Genomic DNA, 20,852 nt, shown 5'->3' on the forward strand with positions numbered 1-20,852 from the left:
TGCATATCCAGTGGGTTGTTCCATGTAGACCTTCTCTTTTAAATCCCCGTGCAGAAATGCATTTTTTACATCCAGCTGGATCAATGTCCATCCATGTTTAATGGCTAGACTCAACACAATGCGAATGGTCCCCATTTTAACTACAGGACTAAAAGTTTCATCAAAGTCTTGGCCTTCCTCTTGTATGAATCCTTTGGCTACAAGTCTAGCCTTGTACCTTTCGATGCTCCCGTCTGGTTTATACTTTATCTTGTACACCCATTTTGACCCAACAACATTTATGTTTAGTGGTCTAAGTACAATCTCCCATGTCCCACGTTCATGTAAGGCCTCTATTTCTTCATTCATTGCTTCTACCCATCTTCTAGAGCTCGCAGCTTGATAGAACATGAGGGGCTCATCCTTTTTACTTATGGATGTCAAGAACAACTGAAAATCCAATGAAAATTTTTTATAAGTTACCCACCTGTCAAGCGGATGTCGAATCTGTTGAGAATAGGTGGTTTTAAGTTAAGTCTTTTTATATTAGAGGTTATTTGAAATTATTTTTTTTATAAAGGGCTTAGATGTAATTAGTCTTTTTAGCCTCTCTCTATTTAACATAGAGAGATGCCCTAATGAAATATGAAGTGTTTTTCTATGTGCAGCCGTCTCTCACTCTCACTCTCTCTCTCTCTTCTATCTTTCCCTCTATCTCTATCTCTACCTAGGGTTTGGTGCTTCTTTCAACATGGTATCAGAGCCACGTGCGATCTTGGGTGCCTGAGCTCTAATCTCATCTTCCTTCAAGCAATAAAACCTCTTGGTGGATATCGCTCTTCTCCTGATCAGCGATCAGCGCCTCTTGGTGAAGATAAGATTTGGCGACATATTTGTAGTCAGACCTAGTCACGACAATAAAGATCTGACTGGAGGTCATGACTCACATCTGAAGCCAGATCTGGAAGGTGGATGAAGACCCAATGGTCGTGGGTGCCAGAACTCGTCGTGTACAGGGTGAAGATCTGAAAAAAGGGGGAGGAATTAGATCTTACTCAGATCTGGGTATGTTTGTTAGGATGGCTTGGGAAAGAAAATCAAGTCTTCGATTTTCTGTCATGGTTGAAGTCACCAGCTGCTACCCATCAAGTGGAGATCGGGTATGTTGAAGATTGACGTGGAAGTTGACTGTGGCGTGTGGATCGTGGTTTTCTGCCCTGATTTTCTGTTGTGATGCCATGATTCCTTGTTGTTATCTCTGCTATAATTTCCTGCACTGTATTGTTGCCGAGTTCTTTGAAGGCCTAAGTTTCTGCGTGCTCAAGTTATCGCTAGTTGTGAATCTAGATGGTGAGTTTATCTCAGATTCTATTTTGTTGGTAGATTTCAGAAGATGTGTGTAGATCTGTTCCCTGCTGTGTCGTGATCTGTTTGGCTGGAAAGTATGTGCTGTGAAAGCAGCATGTTAACTTATTGCAGAAATTTTTTTAAGCAGCAGGCGTGATTCCCTGCAGTATGGGAAAATATTTTGTTTGTGGGAATTTTTTTTTGTCGAGGGATTCTGTGTTGAGTTCTGCTATTGGTTGTCTTAGTTGTTGATGAGTGATGATAACACGTTATTCCTTGTGTCACTTGAAGCCTGTCCAGATTTTATCTCTGGTGTGGAAAACTGTGTAGTCGCGGAAAACTGATGTGTGATAGTCTGAAAACCAGACACAACTTTATCGTATTGGATGTGTGATCTTGATTTGCAACCAATACCCATCCGCGGTTGAGGTGGAAGGTGCTGGTCAAGGTTCTTTAAAATTTTTAAGTTTGGATCTGAATAGTAGCAAGTCGTTTTTTCTCAGATTTCATTGGTGAAATCAAAACTTGATATAGTCAGGTTCGTAGTTGATTGTGGGTGTGCGCGTGTGGTTGCTCCTTGATTTTGTGAATCTAGCCAATTGTTTATATTATGGCTCAAGTGGTTAAATCAGATGCAGATTCCTCCAATGATTATGTAACACTTAGCAGGGCTGAATATGACGAGCTCCTTGCTTTACGATCATCCACTTCGAAGTCTTCGGTTGCGGAGGTTGTGTGATCGGCAGGTGATGGCCTATCCGGTCAAGGTGATAGGTGGATCATTGATTCTGGAGCCTCTGGTCACTTGTGCGGAAATTCGAGTAATTTTTTGAGTTTAAAACCTGTGACAGGTCAAAAAGGGGTACGTCTTGCTGATGGTAGTTCTTCCCCAATTGTAGGGCAAGGAAGCATGTCTATTACTCCTACTCTTCAATTGTCGCATGTTCTTCATGCTCCTTCGTTTTCACAGAATTTACTATCCGTCAGTCGAATGACAAAAGATTTGAATTGTAGAGTGATTTTTGATCTTATGGGGTGCACCTTTCAGGAGTTGCTGACGGGGAGAAAGATTGGTGGCGGCTATGAGGAAGGTGGTCTGTATTACCTACACCAACCAGAAGTTTCGGCCTATTCTGCTGGTACATCATCCTCAAGTCCTCTATTGTGGCATCATCGTTTGGGTCACCTTCCAGTGACAAAACTTCGTTGTGTCATTCCTCATATACCTCCCTCAGTTTCTTTTCAGTGTGAAACATGTTAATTGGGAAAACATTGTCGAAGCTCTTTCCCCACTAGTCAGAGTCTGTCAAGTCAAGGATTGTTTGATCTTCTTCATGTCGATGTGTGGGGTCCGAGTAGGATTCCGAATAGGTCTCAGTGTCGTTATTATCTAGTTATTGTTGATGACTTCTCAAGGTTATCGTGGGTGTTTCTGTTAAAAGATCGGTCTCAAGGTCCTGTCATTCTTAAATCTTTAATTGCTGAAATAAAAACTCAATTTGATGTATGTGTTAAAATTGTTCGCACTGATAATGTTCTTGAGTTCAAATCCAAAGACTTACTTCAATTCTATTCTGGTAATGGGATTCAACCTCAATTTACATGCCCCCATACCTCCCAGCAAAATGGGGTGGTTGAGAGGAAACATAGACAAATCCTTAATGTTGCTCGGTGTCTTATGATTCAATCCAATATGCATGCTTCATACTGGGGCGATGCGGTTCTGATAGCTGGTTTTCTGATAAATCGCATGCCGTCAAGCTCTGTAGAAGACCAGATTCCTATTCAAATTCTCCATCCAGAGGCTCCTCTCTTCCCTATCCCCCCTAAAGTGTTTGGATGTGTGTGTTTTGTGCATAAGCTGGGTCTGGATCGAGATAAACTTGTTGTGCAGTCTATTAAATGTGCTTTCCTTGGGTATCCTAAGAACCAAAAAGGATATCGTTGCTACAACCCTATATCTCATAAAGAGTATGTTAGTGCGGACGTTACCTTCTTTGAGTCTATTCCTTATTTTTCAAGTACTACTCCCAGACTACAGGAGAGCCTTGGTGATATCCTTCCTCTGCCAATTCCTCCCTTTCCGTTAGAGTCGCTTCCTCCTCAGTCCTTGGTTCTAGTGTCAGGTGTGTCTCGCTTCCGAAACCCTCCCATAGTATACACGCACAGGGTGCCTCCTACCTCCATGCCGCCATCACCTCCTTCTCCTCAGGTAAGTATTTCTGAGCAAATTGTTGCCCCTACATCTGATGTTGATCTTCCCATTGCTCTGCGCAAGGGAAAGAGACAGTGCACTCTTTACCCCATCACGCAATTTGTATCAGAAGCTAATCTTGGGGCTTCTATGAAGAATTTTATTTCTGCTTTGTCTGCCTCTTCTGTTCCGCTTCATCACAATCAAGCTCTAGTCGACTCCAACTGAATGCAGGCTATGCGTGATGAGATGGATGCCCTATGGTCTCGAGGCACTTGGGACTTGGTTGATCCTCCCACAGATGCAGATATTGTAGGCTGCAAATGGGTATATAGCATTAAGTATAACTCGAATGGGTCGATTGAACGGTACAAAGCCCGGTTGGTTGCAAAAGGCTACACTCAGACTTATGGGGTTGACTTTTTTGAAACTTTCTCCCCAGTTGCTCATCTTGGCACTATTTGTCTCGTTCTTTCTGTTGTTGTGCACCATGAATGGCCCTTGTTTCAGTTGGATATCAAGAATGCCTTCTTGTATGGGGATTTGCATGAAACTGTCAACATGCAACAACCTCCAGGGTTCGAGGTTCAGGGGGAGTGTCAGAAGGTGTGCAAGTTGAAGAAGGCTATTTATGGCCTGAAGTAGAGTCTGCGGGCATGGTTTCATAAATTATTTGAGGTAATGTCGAGCTTTGGATTTGTCAGGTCAGTTTCAGATCATTCCTTGTTTATCAAGAAAACCAGTACTGGAATTGTTGTTATGGTGGTATATGTCGATGACATCATATTAACAGAGAGCAGTGCCCAAGATATTTTTGCAACAAAAGATCATCTTCAGAAGCACTTTGTTACTAAAGATCTTGGTCACCTTCGATATTTTCTGGGTATCGAGGTTGCAAGAAACAAAGAGGGCTTAGTGTTGTCTCAAAGAAAGTATGTGTTGGACATATTAAAAGAGACTGGAATGCTAGGAGCTAAGCCAGCTAATATTCCAATGGATCCCAAAACTCACATGTTCGATGAGAAGTTTGACTATGTGGATAGTGCCAGCTTTAGATCCTTGGTGGGTAAGTTGCTATATGTGACTGTTACTAGATCTGACATTTCATTAGCCGTGAGTAAAATCAGTCAGTTCATGGACAAACCTACAAAAGTTCACTGGGATGCAGCTATGATGGTTCTTCGGTATTTAAAGTCATCTCCTGGTAAAGGTCTGTTGTTTAAACGAAATCCATCATTGGATGTGGTTGCCTACACTGACGCAGATTACGCAGGATCTGTCGAAGATAGGAAGTCAACATCTGGATTTTGTGTGTTTGTGGGAGGAAATCTTGTTACCTGGAGGAGTAAGAAACAAACCGTTGTAGCCAGGTCGAGTGCTGAATCTGAATACCGAGCAATAGCCCAGACTGCAACTGAGATTATGTGGGTAAAATCAGTCTTGACCGAGCTTCAGGAGAAAGTATCCCTTCCTATGTTGATGATGTGTGACAATAGGGCTGCTACATATATTGCCAACAACCCAGTGTTTCAGGAAAGGACTAAACATATTGAAGTTGACTGTCACTATGTTCGTGACCTGGTTCAAGCTGGGTTTATCTGCACCGATCATGTATCTTCCGAAGATCAAGTAGCGGATGTTTTTACCAAAGCCCTGGCGAGACCTAATTTCTCAAAATGTTGTGACAAGCTGAGCATGATTGATATCTATGCTCCAGCTTGAGGGGGAGTGTTGAGAATAGGTGGTTTTAAGTTAAGTCTTTTTATATTAGAGGTTATTTGAAATTATTTTTTTATAAAGGGCTTAGATGTAATTAGTCTTTTTAGCCTCTCTCTATTTAACATAGAGAGATGCCCTAATGAAATATGAAGTGTTTTTCTCTGTGCAGCCGTCTCTCACTCTCTCTCTCTCTCTCGTCTATCTTTCCCTCTATCTCTCTCTCTACCTAGGGTTTGGTGCTTCTTTCAACAGAATCCATGAGGATCTTCTGATATCCATCATCTGTGAAGCGGGATCAGATGGATTCGTACTTGTACAAGAAATGAATGAGGGTTCTTTCTCTCGTCGGGTGTACACAACACCCTTATACCTTGTTGGCTCCAAGTCATACGTGACAGTTTCCTCTGTTTGAGTCTCATTGGCTGAATCCTCATGTAGTTCCTTCTGACTGCAATTTTCTGGACAATCTAGTTTACCATTCGAACAGAGTTCTGAATTTAACCATGGGTAGTATACCTCAACATTGGGGCTTGAGTTATCAGCATGAAGGGTTGAATTAGCATTCTGATCATCAAAGTTCATTTAATCGAAAATTACATTCCTTGATAATTTGACACGCTTACTCAGGGGATCATAGTACCTTTACCCTTTGTAGTCTTCTGCATATCCTATAAACCTGCATTTTAAGGCTTTATCTTGGAACTTGTGCCTTAGTGAGTTGTCAATGTGAACATAGCAAACAGACCCAAACACACGTAATTCATGATAATCAGGTTGTATGCCAAAAAGAGAGAAATATGGTGACTTATTTTCTAAGATACTCATGGGCAGTCGATTTATCACATGAACTGTAGAGTGAAAAGCCTCAGTTCATAATGATAAAGGGAGATTGCTCCTGTGCATCATGCTCATTGCAGTCTCAACAATATGCCGATGCTTCCTCTCAGCAATCTCATTTTGTTGAGGTGTATGAGGGCAAGACACTCTTCTCTTTATTCCATTATGTTGAAGGAAACTAACAAAGTCACTCGAGGAGAATTCACCTCCTCCATCACACTGGAAATTGAGAATGTTGGTAGAGAAATGATTTTGAACAAAAGAATGAAATCTCTGGAACAATCCAAAGACTTCTGATTTGTGCTTCATAAAAATATCCAAGTATAACGTGAGTAACTATCAATGAAAATAAGATAGTATTTACTGCCAAAAAAAGAAGTAATTGAGGCAGGACCCCAGACATCTGAACAAATGACCTCAAATTGAAGCTCTTTTATTAATGGAAGCAAATGGTAAAATATGACTTACATAAATGACAACTAGAACACTTTGTATCAACGACCTCTGAACTCAGACTGGACTTAGGAATAAGATTATTCAAGACAAGTTTTTCAATAAAATGGCGACCACAATGGCCAAGACGACTATGCCAAAGTCTTGGCTTATTACATTCAGAAATAGTAAATATAAAATCAGGATCAAAAAATTGACGTTGGTGAGGCTTCAAGGATAAATAGTCGAAATGAATAGAGGAAGGATCTTCTTGAAAGATGTACATGTTACCTCATCGTTTTCCTTCAGTGAATGTCTTCCTCGTGTGAAGATCTTTGACATAAACATAAGAGGGAGTAAATTCAACTGAAGCATTAGCATCATCAACGAGTTTTGAGACAGAAACAATGTTCTTTTGAATATTGGATGTATGGATGACACTTGAAAGTTTAAGAGAGGACTTTGACATGGGTATAATGGCATTTCCAATATGTGAGATTGAGTGATGAGATCCATCTCCTGTGACTATGTTATTCTTACCAACATAAGGAGTAAGAGTCAAGAGTTTACCTACATCACCCGTGACATGAGTAGCTGCTCCGGAGTCGACATACCAAATTCCTTTGTCATTTTGCTTTATATTTAATCCTGCCAAGGCTGCCAACAGCAACTCCTTTACTTCTTTCCCTTTGTTTTGAGGATTAAACCAACAATTTTCTTTAATGTGCCCTTTCTTGTTGCATAGGAAACAGGTAGGAATGGGTCTTTGTCCTTGTATATTGTGTGTTGGAAGTATGCCACGACCTCCATAGGTATTTCTCTCTTTGCCTCTCTTTTCTCGAAAAGAACTTCCTCGTCCTCGACCATAACTCATTCTCATAGCTAGCACATCTTGTGTTCCTGAATGTCCATGAGAATCTTCAGAAGATCCTTTGAGAGTCATTTCATATTGCAATAATTTCGCACGAAGATCTTCAAACTTTGGAAGTTCTGGTAAACATAGTAAGGTTGTCGTCATAACATGATAGTCTGGCCCCAATCCACTCAAGGTTTGTTGTACTTTATCTTTTTCACTGACAAGACACCCAACAATAGTCAGTTGCTCTGTGATGCCTTTCATTTGTTCAGGTATTCCATAATAAACATGGAATCTTTCTTCAACATTTGAAACTCTCGCTTAAGAAACATAATTCTTACCTCAGAAATTTGTGAATATGTTTGAACTAACTTATCCCACAGTTCCTTGGCCGAACAATCATCAGAAAGAGCAATAAGAACCTCCTGTGAGAGAGTTGAAGTGATGTATGCCACTAGCGATTGATCCTTCTTCATCCAAGCAACATATTCTGGATTCTTGTGAAAAACAACAGATTGTTCTCCTTTATCGTTCGCTTTTTCCTGCGAAATGAATTCTGAAGACGCTAGAACCGATCCATCCAGATGACCAGAGAGGTCCTGACTCTTTATAAATGGGATGATCTGTCTTTTCCAGGTTAAGAAATTGAAGTTATTCAGTTTTTCAGAGACTAGTTGACCGAGAAAACTTGAGGACAGACATGACTGCGCATTAGTAAAATCCATTTGAGAGAAAACCTGAACTGACACTTAGGTATGAGAAACAAAACAGAGGGCTCGGCTAACAGAGCACTCGACTAACAGGACACTCGGCTGACAGATGATAGAAAACAAGTTCACGTGGTGATACTCGGCAGACAGAAAGAGAAAAACAAAAAGGAATAATGCGTTTCCAAAAAATGCAATCAAAAATAATTTCAGAACCCACGAAAACAGCAGAGATTAACAGAAATTTCAGAAGTGCAGATTGTAGAAAATCAGAAGAATCACAGTGATCTAAAAAAATAAAAACAAAGGTATGATTTCAGATTAAAGGCGAGGAAGTTGACAAAGAGAGAGGAACCTGCACTTTACGTTTCCAGATTCACATGGAGGTCGAGTTTCTCACAGAAAGAGATAGGAACCTGCACTTTACGTTTCCAGATTCACGTGGAGGTCGAGTTTCTCACAGAAAGAGAGAGGAACCTGTCATCGTGAAACTGAGATCAACCTTTTCACACCCAGACTTGGTTAGATCCACGCAGATCCACGCGCCTGTCGACTTTCACGTTGATAGGGTGAAGACGAGGCAGCTCTTCACTCCCAGACGTCACGCTGCTTTGATACCATGTGAGAAAGGAGTCCTTGATCTCTACACAGACCTGTCACTGAGAGAGAGAGAGAGGGGAGAGAGAGAAAGAGAGAGAGAGATTCCAGAGAAAGGGCGTCAGTCCATCGTGGTTGTGCCTTTCATTCTATTAATATGTTAAGTATATAAAACTAGGGTACAAAAATACCCCTTAGTAACATGCTAATTTACATTATACATTGATTGGGTCTAGACCCGATCCAGTATATAAATCGGGTCGGGTCCGGCATATACATAATGACGACTTCTTTTCAGATCCGACAACTGAATATTATGGGTGTATGGTTCATCTTCTTCGTAGATCAGGGCTGATTGATGCGGATAAGGAAGCGATAACAACTGAACATTGTGGTGTGAGGGGCATTGCTCGGTGCATGCAAGATCCATGGTGGCACCATGAGCACTGGTGCAGGTGTGGTGAAACATCTAACAGATTTGGCACCAAGTGATGGTGGGCGCTACATGCTGATGTCCAACATATATGTAGCTGGAAAGAGATGGGATGAGGCTGCAGGAACGAGAAAGGTTATGACAGAAACGGAAGTAAGGAACTAGATGCAGTTGTATTGAAGTAAAAAATATCGTCCATGAATTCGTTGTGCATTATCAGTCCCACCTACAGTGGGAGAAAATCACTAAAGCTTTGGACAAGCTAAGTGTTCATTTAGAAGAGGAGGGCTACAAAACTGATCCTGTTGTTTGTGTTGCGTGATATAGCTAAGGAAATTAATTGAGTCCATCTGATACCACCAAATTGTTTTATTATTTTTGCACTTATTTTGAATACTATTCTATTGAGTTATCTTTCCACATGCATTCATGTGTTACCACTTAAGTGGTGGCTTATTCTAGATTTTTTTATTAAACACGTCAACATAACCAAACCCAAAAATTGATCAACTGTTTACGAAATATATCATTTGGCCCTTGGTATAAATGAATCTGTTCCTGTGAACTCAGTTCATTTTCAAGTATTCAGGCACATCCTGCACAGTATGGGCTGCTGTAGCCATCTCATTTATACAGCAAAATTAGTTGATCGTGATGTCAATCCACATTTTCATACAAAATATTGCTTTACCAAAAAGTAATATAAGGGCAGGCTGATTGAAAGTATATCTCAAGGGTAATGTTTTCAGCAACTTACGAAGAATAGTACCATAAAATACCAATAAACGATGTGTTTGGATTCACTCAATGGAACACAAAGACTGAGATAAATGAATAGTAGCTTGAGACTAAGTTTTTCTTTTTTGGATGACATGGAAATAATATCCTTTCTTTTGAAAGTAAAGACGTTAAATTCAGAGAAGGCAGAATACAACAGATAAGACATCGTCCTGGAGAACACAAAATAACAAAAAGCAAGACAAAAGCATAACATAGAGCTCATCCCAAAGAACAAGCTGGTTGAATAGCCTGACCGACACAACTTAGATCAAATCCAAGTGAGATCAGAATTAGGCCACACCACTTTTGCCATGAGATAAACATCTTCTTGAATGCTTGCACAGTAAGGAGGGGGGAGGGTCGGTCTCGAAAAATTCGACTTGGTAGCTGTTAGAAGATAGTTGTTATATATATAAAGAATTTCTCTCAATAGGTCGACAATTTGGTAGATTGATAAAGAATTTCTCTTGTAATAAATCATTATTTTAACAATAAGAAAGGGCCTTCTTTATAAGGGTACAAAAGGGTCGGATGTGCCAAATCATGGTATATCTGAACCAGTCTCCAAATATTAGACAACCACCAAAATTCACTTGAAACTCAAAAACTCAAAATCTCCAAAGTTTGTCAATTTCAAAAGTAGCCGTGGTTTCAGAAAAATGGCATCCTGAGGCAGGCAACTTGACTTTTAAGCTCTATTCATAGGTATCCTATTATTACTATTTTTCAAGCAATCATTGTCTATGTTTTTTTTTTTGGCCAAGTCAAGGAAAACCCCTTCACTATTGACAGTTATGATATGCTTTCAGTGAGGTTCCCCTACTCACCGACAATACCTCAAGGTCCATAATTCTATTCTCACTAACAGTGTCGATGAACTCATTTTAGTTGACATGATGTACCCAGCTGTGGCAATGGTCAGTCATCTTGATTTGTGTTTGAGATACTTATGAGGACAAGAGGATACTGACAGTTTGATACCTCAGAACATGGATCACTATATCACAATAAAAACAATTTTTATAATTCTTATGTTATTTATAATTTATATTCAAATTATATATTTTAAATATGCTGATCTCTTTCCAGATTTTCTAAACAAGTCATATTTTTCAAAATATTACAAGATTGCTCCCACAGTGAGATTTGTGAATTTCATGAACTCACATTCCATATTTTTGTGTTCTGTCCTTACCCAAAAAAAGTGGGAAAAAATGCTGCAATACAATATTAATGCCACCTAATTTGGTTGAAGTAAGTTTTCAACCTAACAAGGAAATCTAACATAATTTTACTAGAAGGCAGAATGAAAGACGGTCATGGTGATAGGATGTTAGACCTGTGATAGAGCAGGTGTATGTGACCCATCCATAAGGGTGGACCGTTTTCTAGTAAATAGAAGAGAGAGAGAGAGAGAGAGTATAGTTGAGAGGAGGGCCTTTGGATACCCTGTAAGATAGCCTCCACTAATTTCCCCAAGGTCAATAATGGCATCTTTTGCCCACTTATCTCATATGTGTACCGGTGCATATAGAGTCTGATGGATATGAAGGGTACAACATGAAAAATTCTAAAAGATGGGCATGTGGGTACACACACAAAACATATGCAAAACTGCACAATTATGCTACATTTTATAAAATGCTCTACTTACCACGTTATAGTATGACAACTATGAACTAAAAGTTTAGAGCATACCAAAGATACATAGCTAACTAACAAATAATGATCAACAAATGCATAGTTAATAGTAAGTAGACACTTGTCGAGCATAGACTGCCAATTGATTGGATCATAAGATGGATAACATGGACCAAATTAAGTACAAAACACGGTTGACCTGTACCCAAGAGAACCCAGTACTGATATAGATATTGTTAAAATGTAAAGTGTAATGTAACATATATATATTATTATATATTTATTATGTTTTTATTTTTCATTTATTTATTTATTTTCTCCTTTTATATCTAGTTCACATTGAACTAGATATGGAACTTAGTCAAGTTCTACTTAGAACTTGACTAAGTGTCTAGCCATTGGACTACATTAAGAGCCGTTGGACTAGAGTCCAATGTCTCTTTTGGGAGAACTCAAAGTGAGCTCTCCCAACCTCATTCTCTTTGTATAAATAGGGGTGAACCCCTCCATTATAAGGATACTTTTGAATGCTTCTTAAGCATTTTTATTATCAATAAAGATTTATTTATTTATTGTTGTGTTCTTCCTTTTATACCCTTTTATGGGTTTGCTTGAAGTGTCTTTATAGACATTCATTTGGTGGATTCAAGAGCATTTGTAAAAGACCACCATTTCATGACATGGTATCAGAGCCATGGAGATAGTAGATCTTGAAGAGCTTTCGCTCCGTTTTTCGTGCCTCACTTGCAAAAGGTGTTTCATCACCTTGCTCTTGGTCCAAAAAGATTCGTTGAAGGAGGCTATTGAAAAACCTCTTTTACTACAAAGAGTTGTATTTCGTCCTCTCGTATTCTCTTTTCTCCTCTTTTTCTCTTTTTCTTTTCTCATCTAATTTTTTCTCACCCTTATAAAAGATAGATGATAATGATAAGATCACCATCATACCCATGAAACTAAATGATACTAATTATGTAATGTGGGCTTCGATTATGAAGCACCACATTTGGGAAAAAGGGCTATGGGGTATAGTGGATGGTTCTGATTCGGAACATAAACTATCTCTCACTAAAATAGAAGGTGATAAAGAAGTTCCTCTAACAAAAGAGGAAAAGAGCAAGGTGTTAGCCACCTACAAAAAGAAATGGAAAGAATTGAGGATAGGGCATGCAAAAATTATGCCATGTCTAATTAATAGCGTAGACATTAAAAAATGCTCTAGTCTTGCCAAGTTTGAATATGCCGATAAAGCGTGAGAATATCTTACAAATATGTATTTCCTCAAAGATATCGTACATGTATGCAATTTACAAGACAAAGTTCAAACAATTACTCAAAAAGATAAAACCATTCGAAAATATTACAATGAGTTGTCCAAACTTTGGGAGGAATTGACTCTTTTAGAGCCAAAATGGCATTGTCGCGAAGACATTGAGCTCCATAAAAAATAACTTGATATGGAGCATTTTTATCAATTTATAAACGGTCTAAGACCAGAATTTGAGTCAATTAAATTGGCTTTTCTTCATCAAGGAAAGGTTCCCTCTATCGTTGATATTATAGAGGAACTAACTATGGAGGAAAATAGAATTAAAAAGAATACTCCAAAACTATAAGATGATTTCGTTCTAGCTGTGTCTAGATCGGATAATCATGTACGCTCTTATAGGCCACCTCATTTCAATAGACAAAATGTTGACTTTGACAAAAAAAAATCATTTGTCACCACTGTCATTAACCAGGACACTATAGGCCTCAGTGTCCTAAACTTAAAGAGCTAAGAGAAAAGATAGCCGCAATTGTTGGATCAAAATCCAAAGATCAAGATGCACCGGTTTTTATGGCTCAATTAATGGAGATTATCTAACCCTTTATCAAAGAAGCTTCCTCCTTATCTGAAACCTCAACTGGAGCAGTTGTTTCATCCTTCTCCGATCCAGGTAACTTTCCTTGGCTTCTTGACTCTGGTGCTTCTTTTCATATGACCCCAAATGACAATAGCTTATCCGGATGTTTAAAAAATAAGTCAAGTGTGTCAAAAGTTTTTACAGCTGATAAAACCTCTCTTGAAATAGAAGGAATAGAAAATTTTAAAAAAATCTATAAATCTAAGAAATGTTTTATTCCAAAAGTTAGATATATTCCAAAGTTGAATTTAAATCTTTTATTTGTTTCTCAAATAACTGATTATGGATGTAATGTCTCATTTTCCTCTCATGGTTGTTGGGTACAGGATCGCCAACCAAGAAAGCTGATTGGGGAAGGCCATAGAGAAAAAGGACTTTATTACATGGATTTTTTGGAATTGCCTAAGAATGCTTTCTATTATAATATTCAAAAAATAGAGTTGGATTTATAGCACAAAAGACTTGGTCATCCTCATATGGCCAAAATCCAACACTTCCATAATCTTAAAAAAATTTGTAATTCTGAAAATTTTACTTATAAAGATTGTATTCTTGGCAAAATGAAAATATTATCATTTCGTGATAGAACCTTTGTTTCTTCCAGACCACTTGAATTAATACATTCAGATGTTTGGGGTCCTGCACCAATTGTTTTGAAAGGTAGATTTGCGTATTATGTCATTTTTGTTAATGATTTTTTTAGGCATACTTGGATTTACTTAAACATAAATCGAAAGTCTTTTCATACTTTCAAACATTTCATAACATGGTTAAAAATAAATTTCAAAATGATATATCCATTTTTCGCAAATATTCAGAGAAAGAATTTGTCTAAAGAATTCAAAAACTATATTAGTTTACGTGGCATTACGCATCAGAGGTCTTGTCTATACACACCACAACAAAATGGACTGGTCGAACGTAAACATAGACACATCATGGAAACAACTAAGACTTTATTAATAGAAAATCATGTTCCAAAGGAATTTTGGGCAAAAGTTGTCTTATCTGCTACTTATCTTATTAATCGAATGGTCATCTTCATCTTTGAAAAATATAATTTCAATTGAAAAACTTGTGAATCTTTCTACAGATTACTCTAGATTGAGAGTGTTTAGATGCAAGTGCTTTGTTTTCACTAACATAAATGACAAACTCACTCCCTACACGATTCCCTGTGCCTTTTTAGGTTATGCCGATAATAAAAAAGGCTATAAATTTTTTGACTTTCAAAATGAACAACTATATGTATCAAGAAATGTATCTTTCCTTGAAAAAGAAAACTTCTTTGATTTTGAAAAACCTAAGGAAGTCATTGAATATTCTTTCCTAATAGATTTGACTTCAAAACCTATTGAATATGATCATGAATATGACTTTGACAATGATCAAAGTATGATTGATCTCGAACACAATGATGACAATGAAGAGCAAATCCATAGGGATGTTGGTTTACAATATTCTAGACGAAGAGAGTCAAATCTTTCATGTGCACTAGAAAAATATTCCCAAGTACCCACCAAGTTTCAAGGCCTCCTAAAAAATTTATCTCATACGCATCTTTTTCACCCACATACAGGGCAGTTATTACATTAATACACTCATATGAGGAATCATCATCATACTATCACGCCAAAGATCATGTAGAATGGGTAGAAGCCATGAAAACTGAGTTAGATACCCTTGAAAAGGCTTCTGCTTGGACTATTCAAGATCTTCCTCCAGGTAAGAAACTTATAAGATGTAGATGAGTGTACAAAGTTAAAACCAAGAGTGATGGAACTCTTGAAAGATATAAAGCCCGATTAGTAGCCAAAGGCTATGCCCAAAAATATGGCATCGATTATGAAGAAACCTTTGCCCCAGTTGCTCGTATGACCACTGTTAGAACCTTAATTGTCTTGACTTCCATTAGAAAATAGCTCATATTTCAGATGGATGTCAAAAATGCATTTCTAAATGGTAAATTAGTTGAAGATGTGTACATAAAGCCCCACCTGGTATTAGTATTCCTAAAGGTAAAGTTCTTCGTTTAGAAAAAGCTCTTTATGGTCTTAAACAAGCACCAAAGGCTTGGTATGACAGGTTTAGTCAGGTTACGCTTAATATTGGTTTTCAATCTTATTTAACTGATACTATTTTTTTATTAAGAATTCTGATGCAGAAATTATTGGTTTCTTTTCTATGTAGATGACGTGATCATCACCGGAGACGATAAATAGGGAGTTGAAAATATCAAAAAACTTCTTAAAACTCATTTTGAAATGACCGACTTAGATTTATTAAGATATTTTTTAGGAATTGAAGTTGTTTATTCCCCTCGTGGGTATCTAATGTCTCAATCTAAGTTTGCCTATAATATTGTTTTCAGGTCTGGAATTACAGATGATAAGAAAGTTGATACTCCAGAAGTTGATGATGGAGAACCTTTTGAGGATCCTACTCCTTAGAGACATCTTATCGGAGCACTTTCCTATTTTTTCATTACAAGACCAGACATAGTACACGTTGTACATACAGCCAGCCAGCTCCAACATGCTCCCACCACAGTTCACATGGGAGTTGTTATGCGTATTGTTAGATATATTAAATCTTCTCTTTCAAGAGGACTTTTCTTGTCTTCTACCGCTTCACTAGATCTAATCGCATATACTGATGCTGATTGGGGAGGTGATCTCAATAACAAACACTCAACTACTGGCTTTTATGTTTTTCTAGGTGAATCGTTAATCTCGTGGAGATGCAAAAAACAACAGAAGGTCTCCCTATCATCTACAAAAGCTAAATACCGAGTCATGGCAACCACGATCATGAAAGTAGTTTGGCTCAGACGTCTGCTTGCCGACATGGGAGTTGAAGCAACGCAAGCTTCACGTATCTGATGTGACAATAAGAGTGTGATCTACATTGCAAGCAACTGAACATTTCATGAACACACCAAACATATTGAAATGGACTGTCACTACGTCATAGAGGAATATCTACATGGAACTATCGATCTGCCATATGTCATATCAAAGTATCAATTAGCAAACTTCTTCACCAGCCTCTCGGTGCTCCCAAATTTCACTTTCTCTTAGACAAACTTGCTCATTGTACCGTAAGTTTGAGGGGGAGTGTTAAAATGTAAAATGTAAAGTGTAATGTAATATATATATAATATTATTATTATTATATTATTATTATATTATTATATGTTTTTATTATGTTTTTATTTTTCTTTTATTTATTTTTTTTCCTTTTATATCTACTTCACATTGAACTAGATATAGAACTTAGTCAAGTTCTACTTAGAACTTGACTAAGTGTCTAGCCGTTGGACTCCGGCTACATTAAGAGTCGTTGGACTAGTCCAACGTCTCTTTTGGGAGAGCTCAATTTGTATAAATAGGGGTGAACCCCTCCATTGTAAAGATACTTTTGAATGCTTTTTAAGCATTTTTATTATTAATAAAGATTTATTTATTTATTGTTGTGTTCTTCCTTTTATACCCTTTTATGGGTTTGCTTGAAGTGTCTTTATAGACATTCTTTTGGTGGATTCAAGAGCATTTGTGGAAGACCACCATTTCATTACTGATATGACATGGGTACGACCAAATAGAAGTCCCCATGTTACACACTTTCATATAATGAGATACAAAGAACACAAACAAATGCCTCTTATGGGCAAGCACAACACACACAAATGGAGATCACTTATGGGTCAAGATACAATCACATACACAATGCCACTTATGGGCAAGAGAAAAAATATAAAACATATATAAGATTTATTGAGAGAGAGCTTGAGAACAAGCATAACATACATGAGGGGATTCATCCCCTATTTATACACAAAAAGGAGCAATAAGAACCATTGGTAGTGCTCCGAACCACTAGAAATATAGCCGTTGGGAGTGCGCCCATCAGTTGTATTTCAAGGGCATTATAAGGTCTATAATGCACTTGATAAAAATGAATAAAATACAACAAAAAAAACCCTAAAGTGACCCTAATGAAAACAACTAATTACATGAAGTAAAATGACTAAAATACCCCTATTGGGTTTTATTTATTACATCAAGAAAATATATATATACTTTAACATTTCCCACATGAAGGGATCATGGCACTCAATATGCTGGTTTTATTTTTATTTTATTTTTTTAATTTGAACGTGCTCTTATCATGTTAATATCATGATAAAAATGTGATATTTTGAAATAGGCAGTAATTTGAAAATATCACACTTATTCTTGGATTATTTATTTTTTTCAAAATGTCAGCGATATTTATTACAGAAGCATATGATGTATCAATGCCAACAGTGGAGGCATCCATAGCTTATAATTTTAACTCTAGTAGAATCAAATCTTTGTTGTACTTGCTATTACTACATGAAACTAAGGGCATGTTTGCAACCACCCTCAAGAGAATCATCCTTCTCAGGTTTTTGAGAGTATGATTTTTGGACAGCAAGCAACTCTATCATGTTCGTGCAAACGTGACAGAATGATTCTCAACCTCTTATAAGAAAGTGATTCTCATTTGAGAAAATTCAGCCCCACCTCCCTGAGAAAGGGAGTCACAAGTTCAGCTTTACGACTCCCTTTCCCAGAGAGAATGATTCCTCAATGTCTATAACATAATACTTAACATGCATAATATTATATACAAATGATATTATATATATATAGAGAGAGAGAGAGAATATAAGGTGGTTCTGTACCATGATATCATAAGGTGGTACACACTCTTGTCTGCATGGATCTAGCCACCAAATGGTAGATCTTAGATCTAACCGTATAGTTGTGTTTAGAATGGTTTATTTACCATGTTAGAAGGTTTTATCATGTCTAATACATCATAAGATCCTATTTTTCAGATAGTGAAAATGAATGGCTCAGAATTCATGAAAATAAAGGTGGTGTAGAAATGGTATAAAACATCATATTTCAGTCAACTTTAATACATGGAAATCTATGTCACAGGGACTCTCCAACTAGGTGCCGCAGCAGCGTCGCACCTGCACCCGATACGGTCAACCTGACCCTGGGTGCAGTCAACGCACCCAGGGTCATTTATGTCCAACTTTTGGACTTTATATATATATATATATAGATATATATATATATATAATTTTGTATATTTTTGCCGCACCCCCACACCCAAGTTTTTTGAAAGTGCCGCACCCCCGCACCCGCACCCATGTGACATAGATGGAAATAGTAGATAGAACATGTTAAACATGATCCAAAGGTTAGATTTTGCATTTGGAGCTTAGATCTATGTAAATCAAGTGTGTACCACCATAAGTTATGGTAGTATATATATATAACATAATATGAAAATATAATATATAACATAATATATATTGCGGTATACATGCATTATATGTTGGGCTGAAAATGAATCTCATGTAATTTTTGCAAACAAAGAAAGTGAATCACACTTCTGATTTTGATTCACAGCCCACTTTTGCAAACATGAGAAGGTTGCCCCTGAGAAAAACAACCATGTGATTCACAATCTCAAGGGCACAACTTTCGCAAGTGATTCATTTTTACAGGTTGCAAGGTGCTTGCGAACATGCCTTGAATGATTTTCCAAATAAGTACAATAACTCAAAATGGAGAAAGTTTCTTTAAAAAAGCTCAAAATGGATAAGATGGCAGTGAGATTACCAGAATAGGCACTAAATAAGCCTGAATAGGGTGGCCAAACCAATAAATGTTGTTTTTTCAAATAAATAACTTCATCAATAGGATTTTCTTATATGTGAGTTGGAATTCTTTTTACTCATGGTCACCAGTGTTGATCTTGACAATTCTCAGCTGGATTTTACTCAGGAGTTGCTTTTAAAAAAGTGGTTTTTCTGGAAAAAAAAACCTTAAGTTTTAAAAAATTTAACAAAATGTAAAGAAAAATAAAAATAAAAATACTTTTTAGTAGCATTTTTCTCATGAAAATGTAAAGAAACAGTTAGAGAAGCTTTTATAATATAAACAAACAAAGAACACAAAAAAAGCATACTTAAAATTTTTAAAATAAGAAACTTTTAAAATATCATGATATTACCACAATAACATTGTGATATTTATGTTATTGAATATATTTTGAAAATATCATAATATTTTCACATTTTTATTGGATGTTGTGAAAATGGCATTAATATTGTGATGTTTCAAAATATCAGCGATATTGGTGACTATGTTTTTACCGCACTAAGATGTGATAAAAGGGGAAAAGTGCATAAACTGTGATATTTATTTACTAAGGCAGCAAGTATGGAACTCAAGGTTTGAAGTACTCTGACACTGTTTTGGTATTCTACAAGCTTTGAGGAGTATTGCCTACAAAGCCAAGTTATCAGAACCTACTTGATGTAGTAACCAATATGTGTTCAATCATACCTGTGCAATTCAGGGAATTCAAGACATTTATTTGGATAAAAATCAGATATATCATCAAACTACACACACAAAAGTAGGTCAATGTACCATAGGCCAACAGTAAGTTGGGCCAATACAGCATGGCATGGGGTAAGGCATGACTTGGTTGAGCCTATGTAGTGGCATTGCTTGGTTTGGTAGCAGATTGGCGATTTGGATCAAATCATGTCCTATTTTTGTTGGATGACATCATATAATTAGATATACTATCAAACTCAATATCCAAAAAATAGGTGAGTGTCGCATAGGCCAAGTACAGTAAAGTTTGGATAACACAACAATTGGTGTGGGTAAGGTTAGCATTACAGTCATGATGGAATTATCATGACAAGACCAGAAAGATTAGCATTCCAGTCCATGCAATTCAGAACTGCAGACCAAATAATTACAGTTCAACATATACCTTGCTTCTGGTTCTTTAATAGATTGAGAAAGAGTGTACAAAAGTTGGGTCCAACATTCCTCTGCATCCTAAAATGTTTATGAAAGAAACCCAATTAAATTCATCCAGTGGAGAAGCTGCAAAATGAACAACAATATACAAGCAAAAGGAAGAATATGCCACCAGTGCAGTAGAATAAAAACCTGTTGCATATAAAAGCCATTATGTTGCTGACCAAATTGGGGAAACTTTTTGCGCAACACCTGCATAAAAAAGCAGAAAGTCATATCTTCAGAAGAACATAAATCAAGCTAAAAGATTAACATATAACAGCAAGATCAAGTCTGAAGCTTTCCAAGGCCTCTGCCAACACACTCGTGTGCATGTGCCAATAAGGACTTGAGAGGATATAGCATGGGTAGCATGAAGTTGAATGAAGAGATGTGGAATGACCTCAGAGTTGTGTTTAGCCATAAATGAATAGAGAAACAGGAAACTGAAAGCATACCCAACATTGAAGTGACAAGGTATGGTGATGATTTTTCTAATAATTTTATTTAGTGAGGCTCTACCAACACAAGTTAGTGCCTATAGTGAGACGATCATGCCA

At 37.2% G+C, this 20,852-nt stretch overlaps 1 protein-coding gene across 1 annotated transcript in view; it reads right to left on the reverse strand.

Annotated features, from left to right (window-relative positions):
* LOC149830043 (ubiquitin carboxyl-terminal hydrolase 6-like) overlaps positions 1-20,852 on the reverse strand; it is a 102,714-nt gene that overhangs the window by 50,776 nt on the left and 31,086 nt on the right. The window contains exons 7-8 of the mRNA XM_090016281.1: positions 20,446-20,505; positions 20,264-20,331 (exon numbers count right to left, since the gene is read on the reverse strand). Coding sequence (XP_089872407.1) covers positions 20,264-20,331; positions 20,446-20,505 — 128 coding nt within the window. The remainder of the gene's footprint in view (positions 1-20,263; positions 20,332-20,445; positions 20,506-20,852) is intronic.

This window comes from Nuphar pumila, chromosome 8 (genome assembly GCF_984573655.1).
Source record: "Nuphar pumila chromosome 8, dmNupPumi1.hap1.1, whole genome shotgun sequence".
Lineage (NCBI taxonomy): Eukaryota > Viridiplantae > Streptophyta > Magnoliopsida > Nymphaeales > Nymphaeaceae > Nuphar > Nuphar pumila.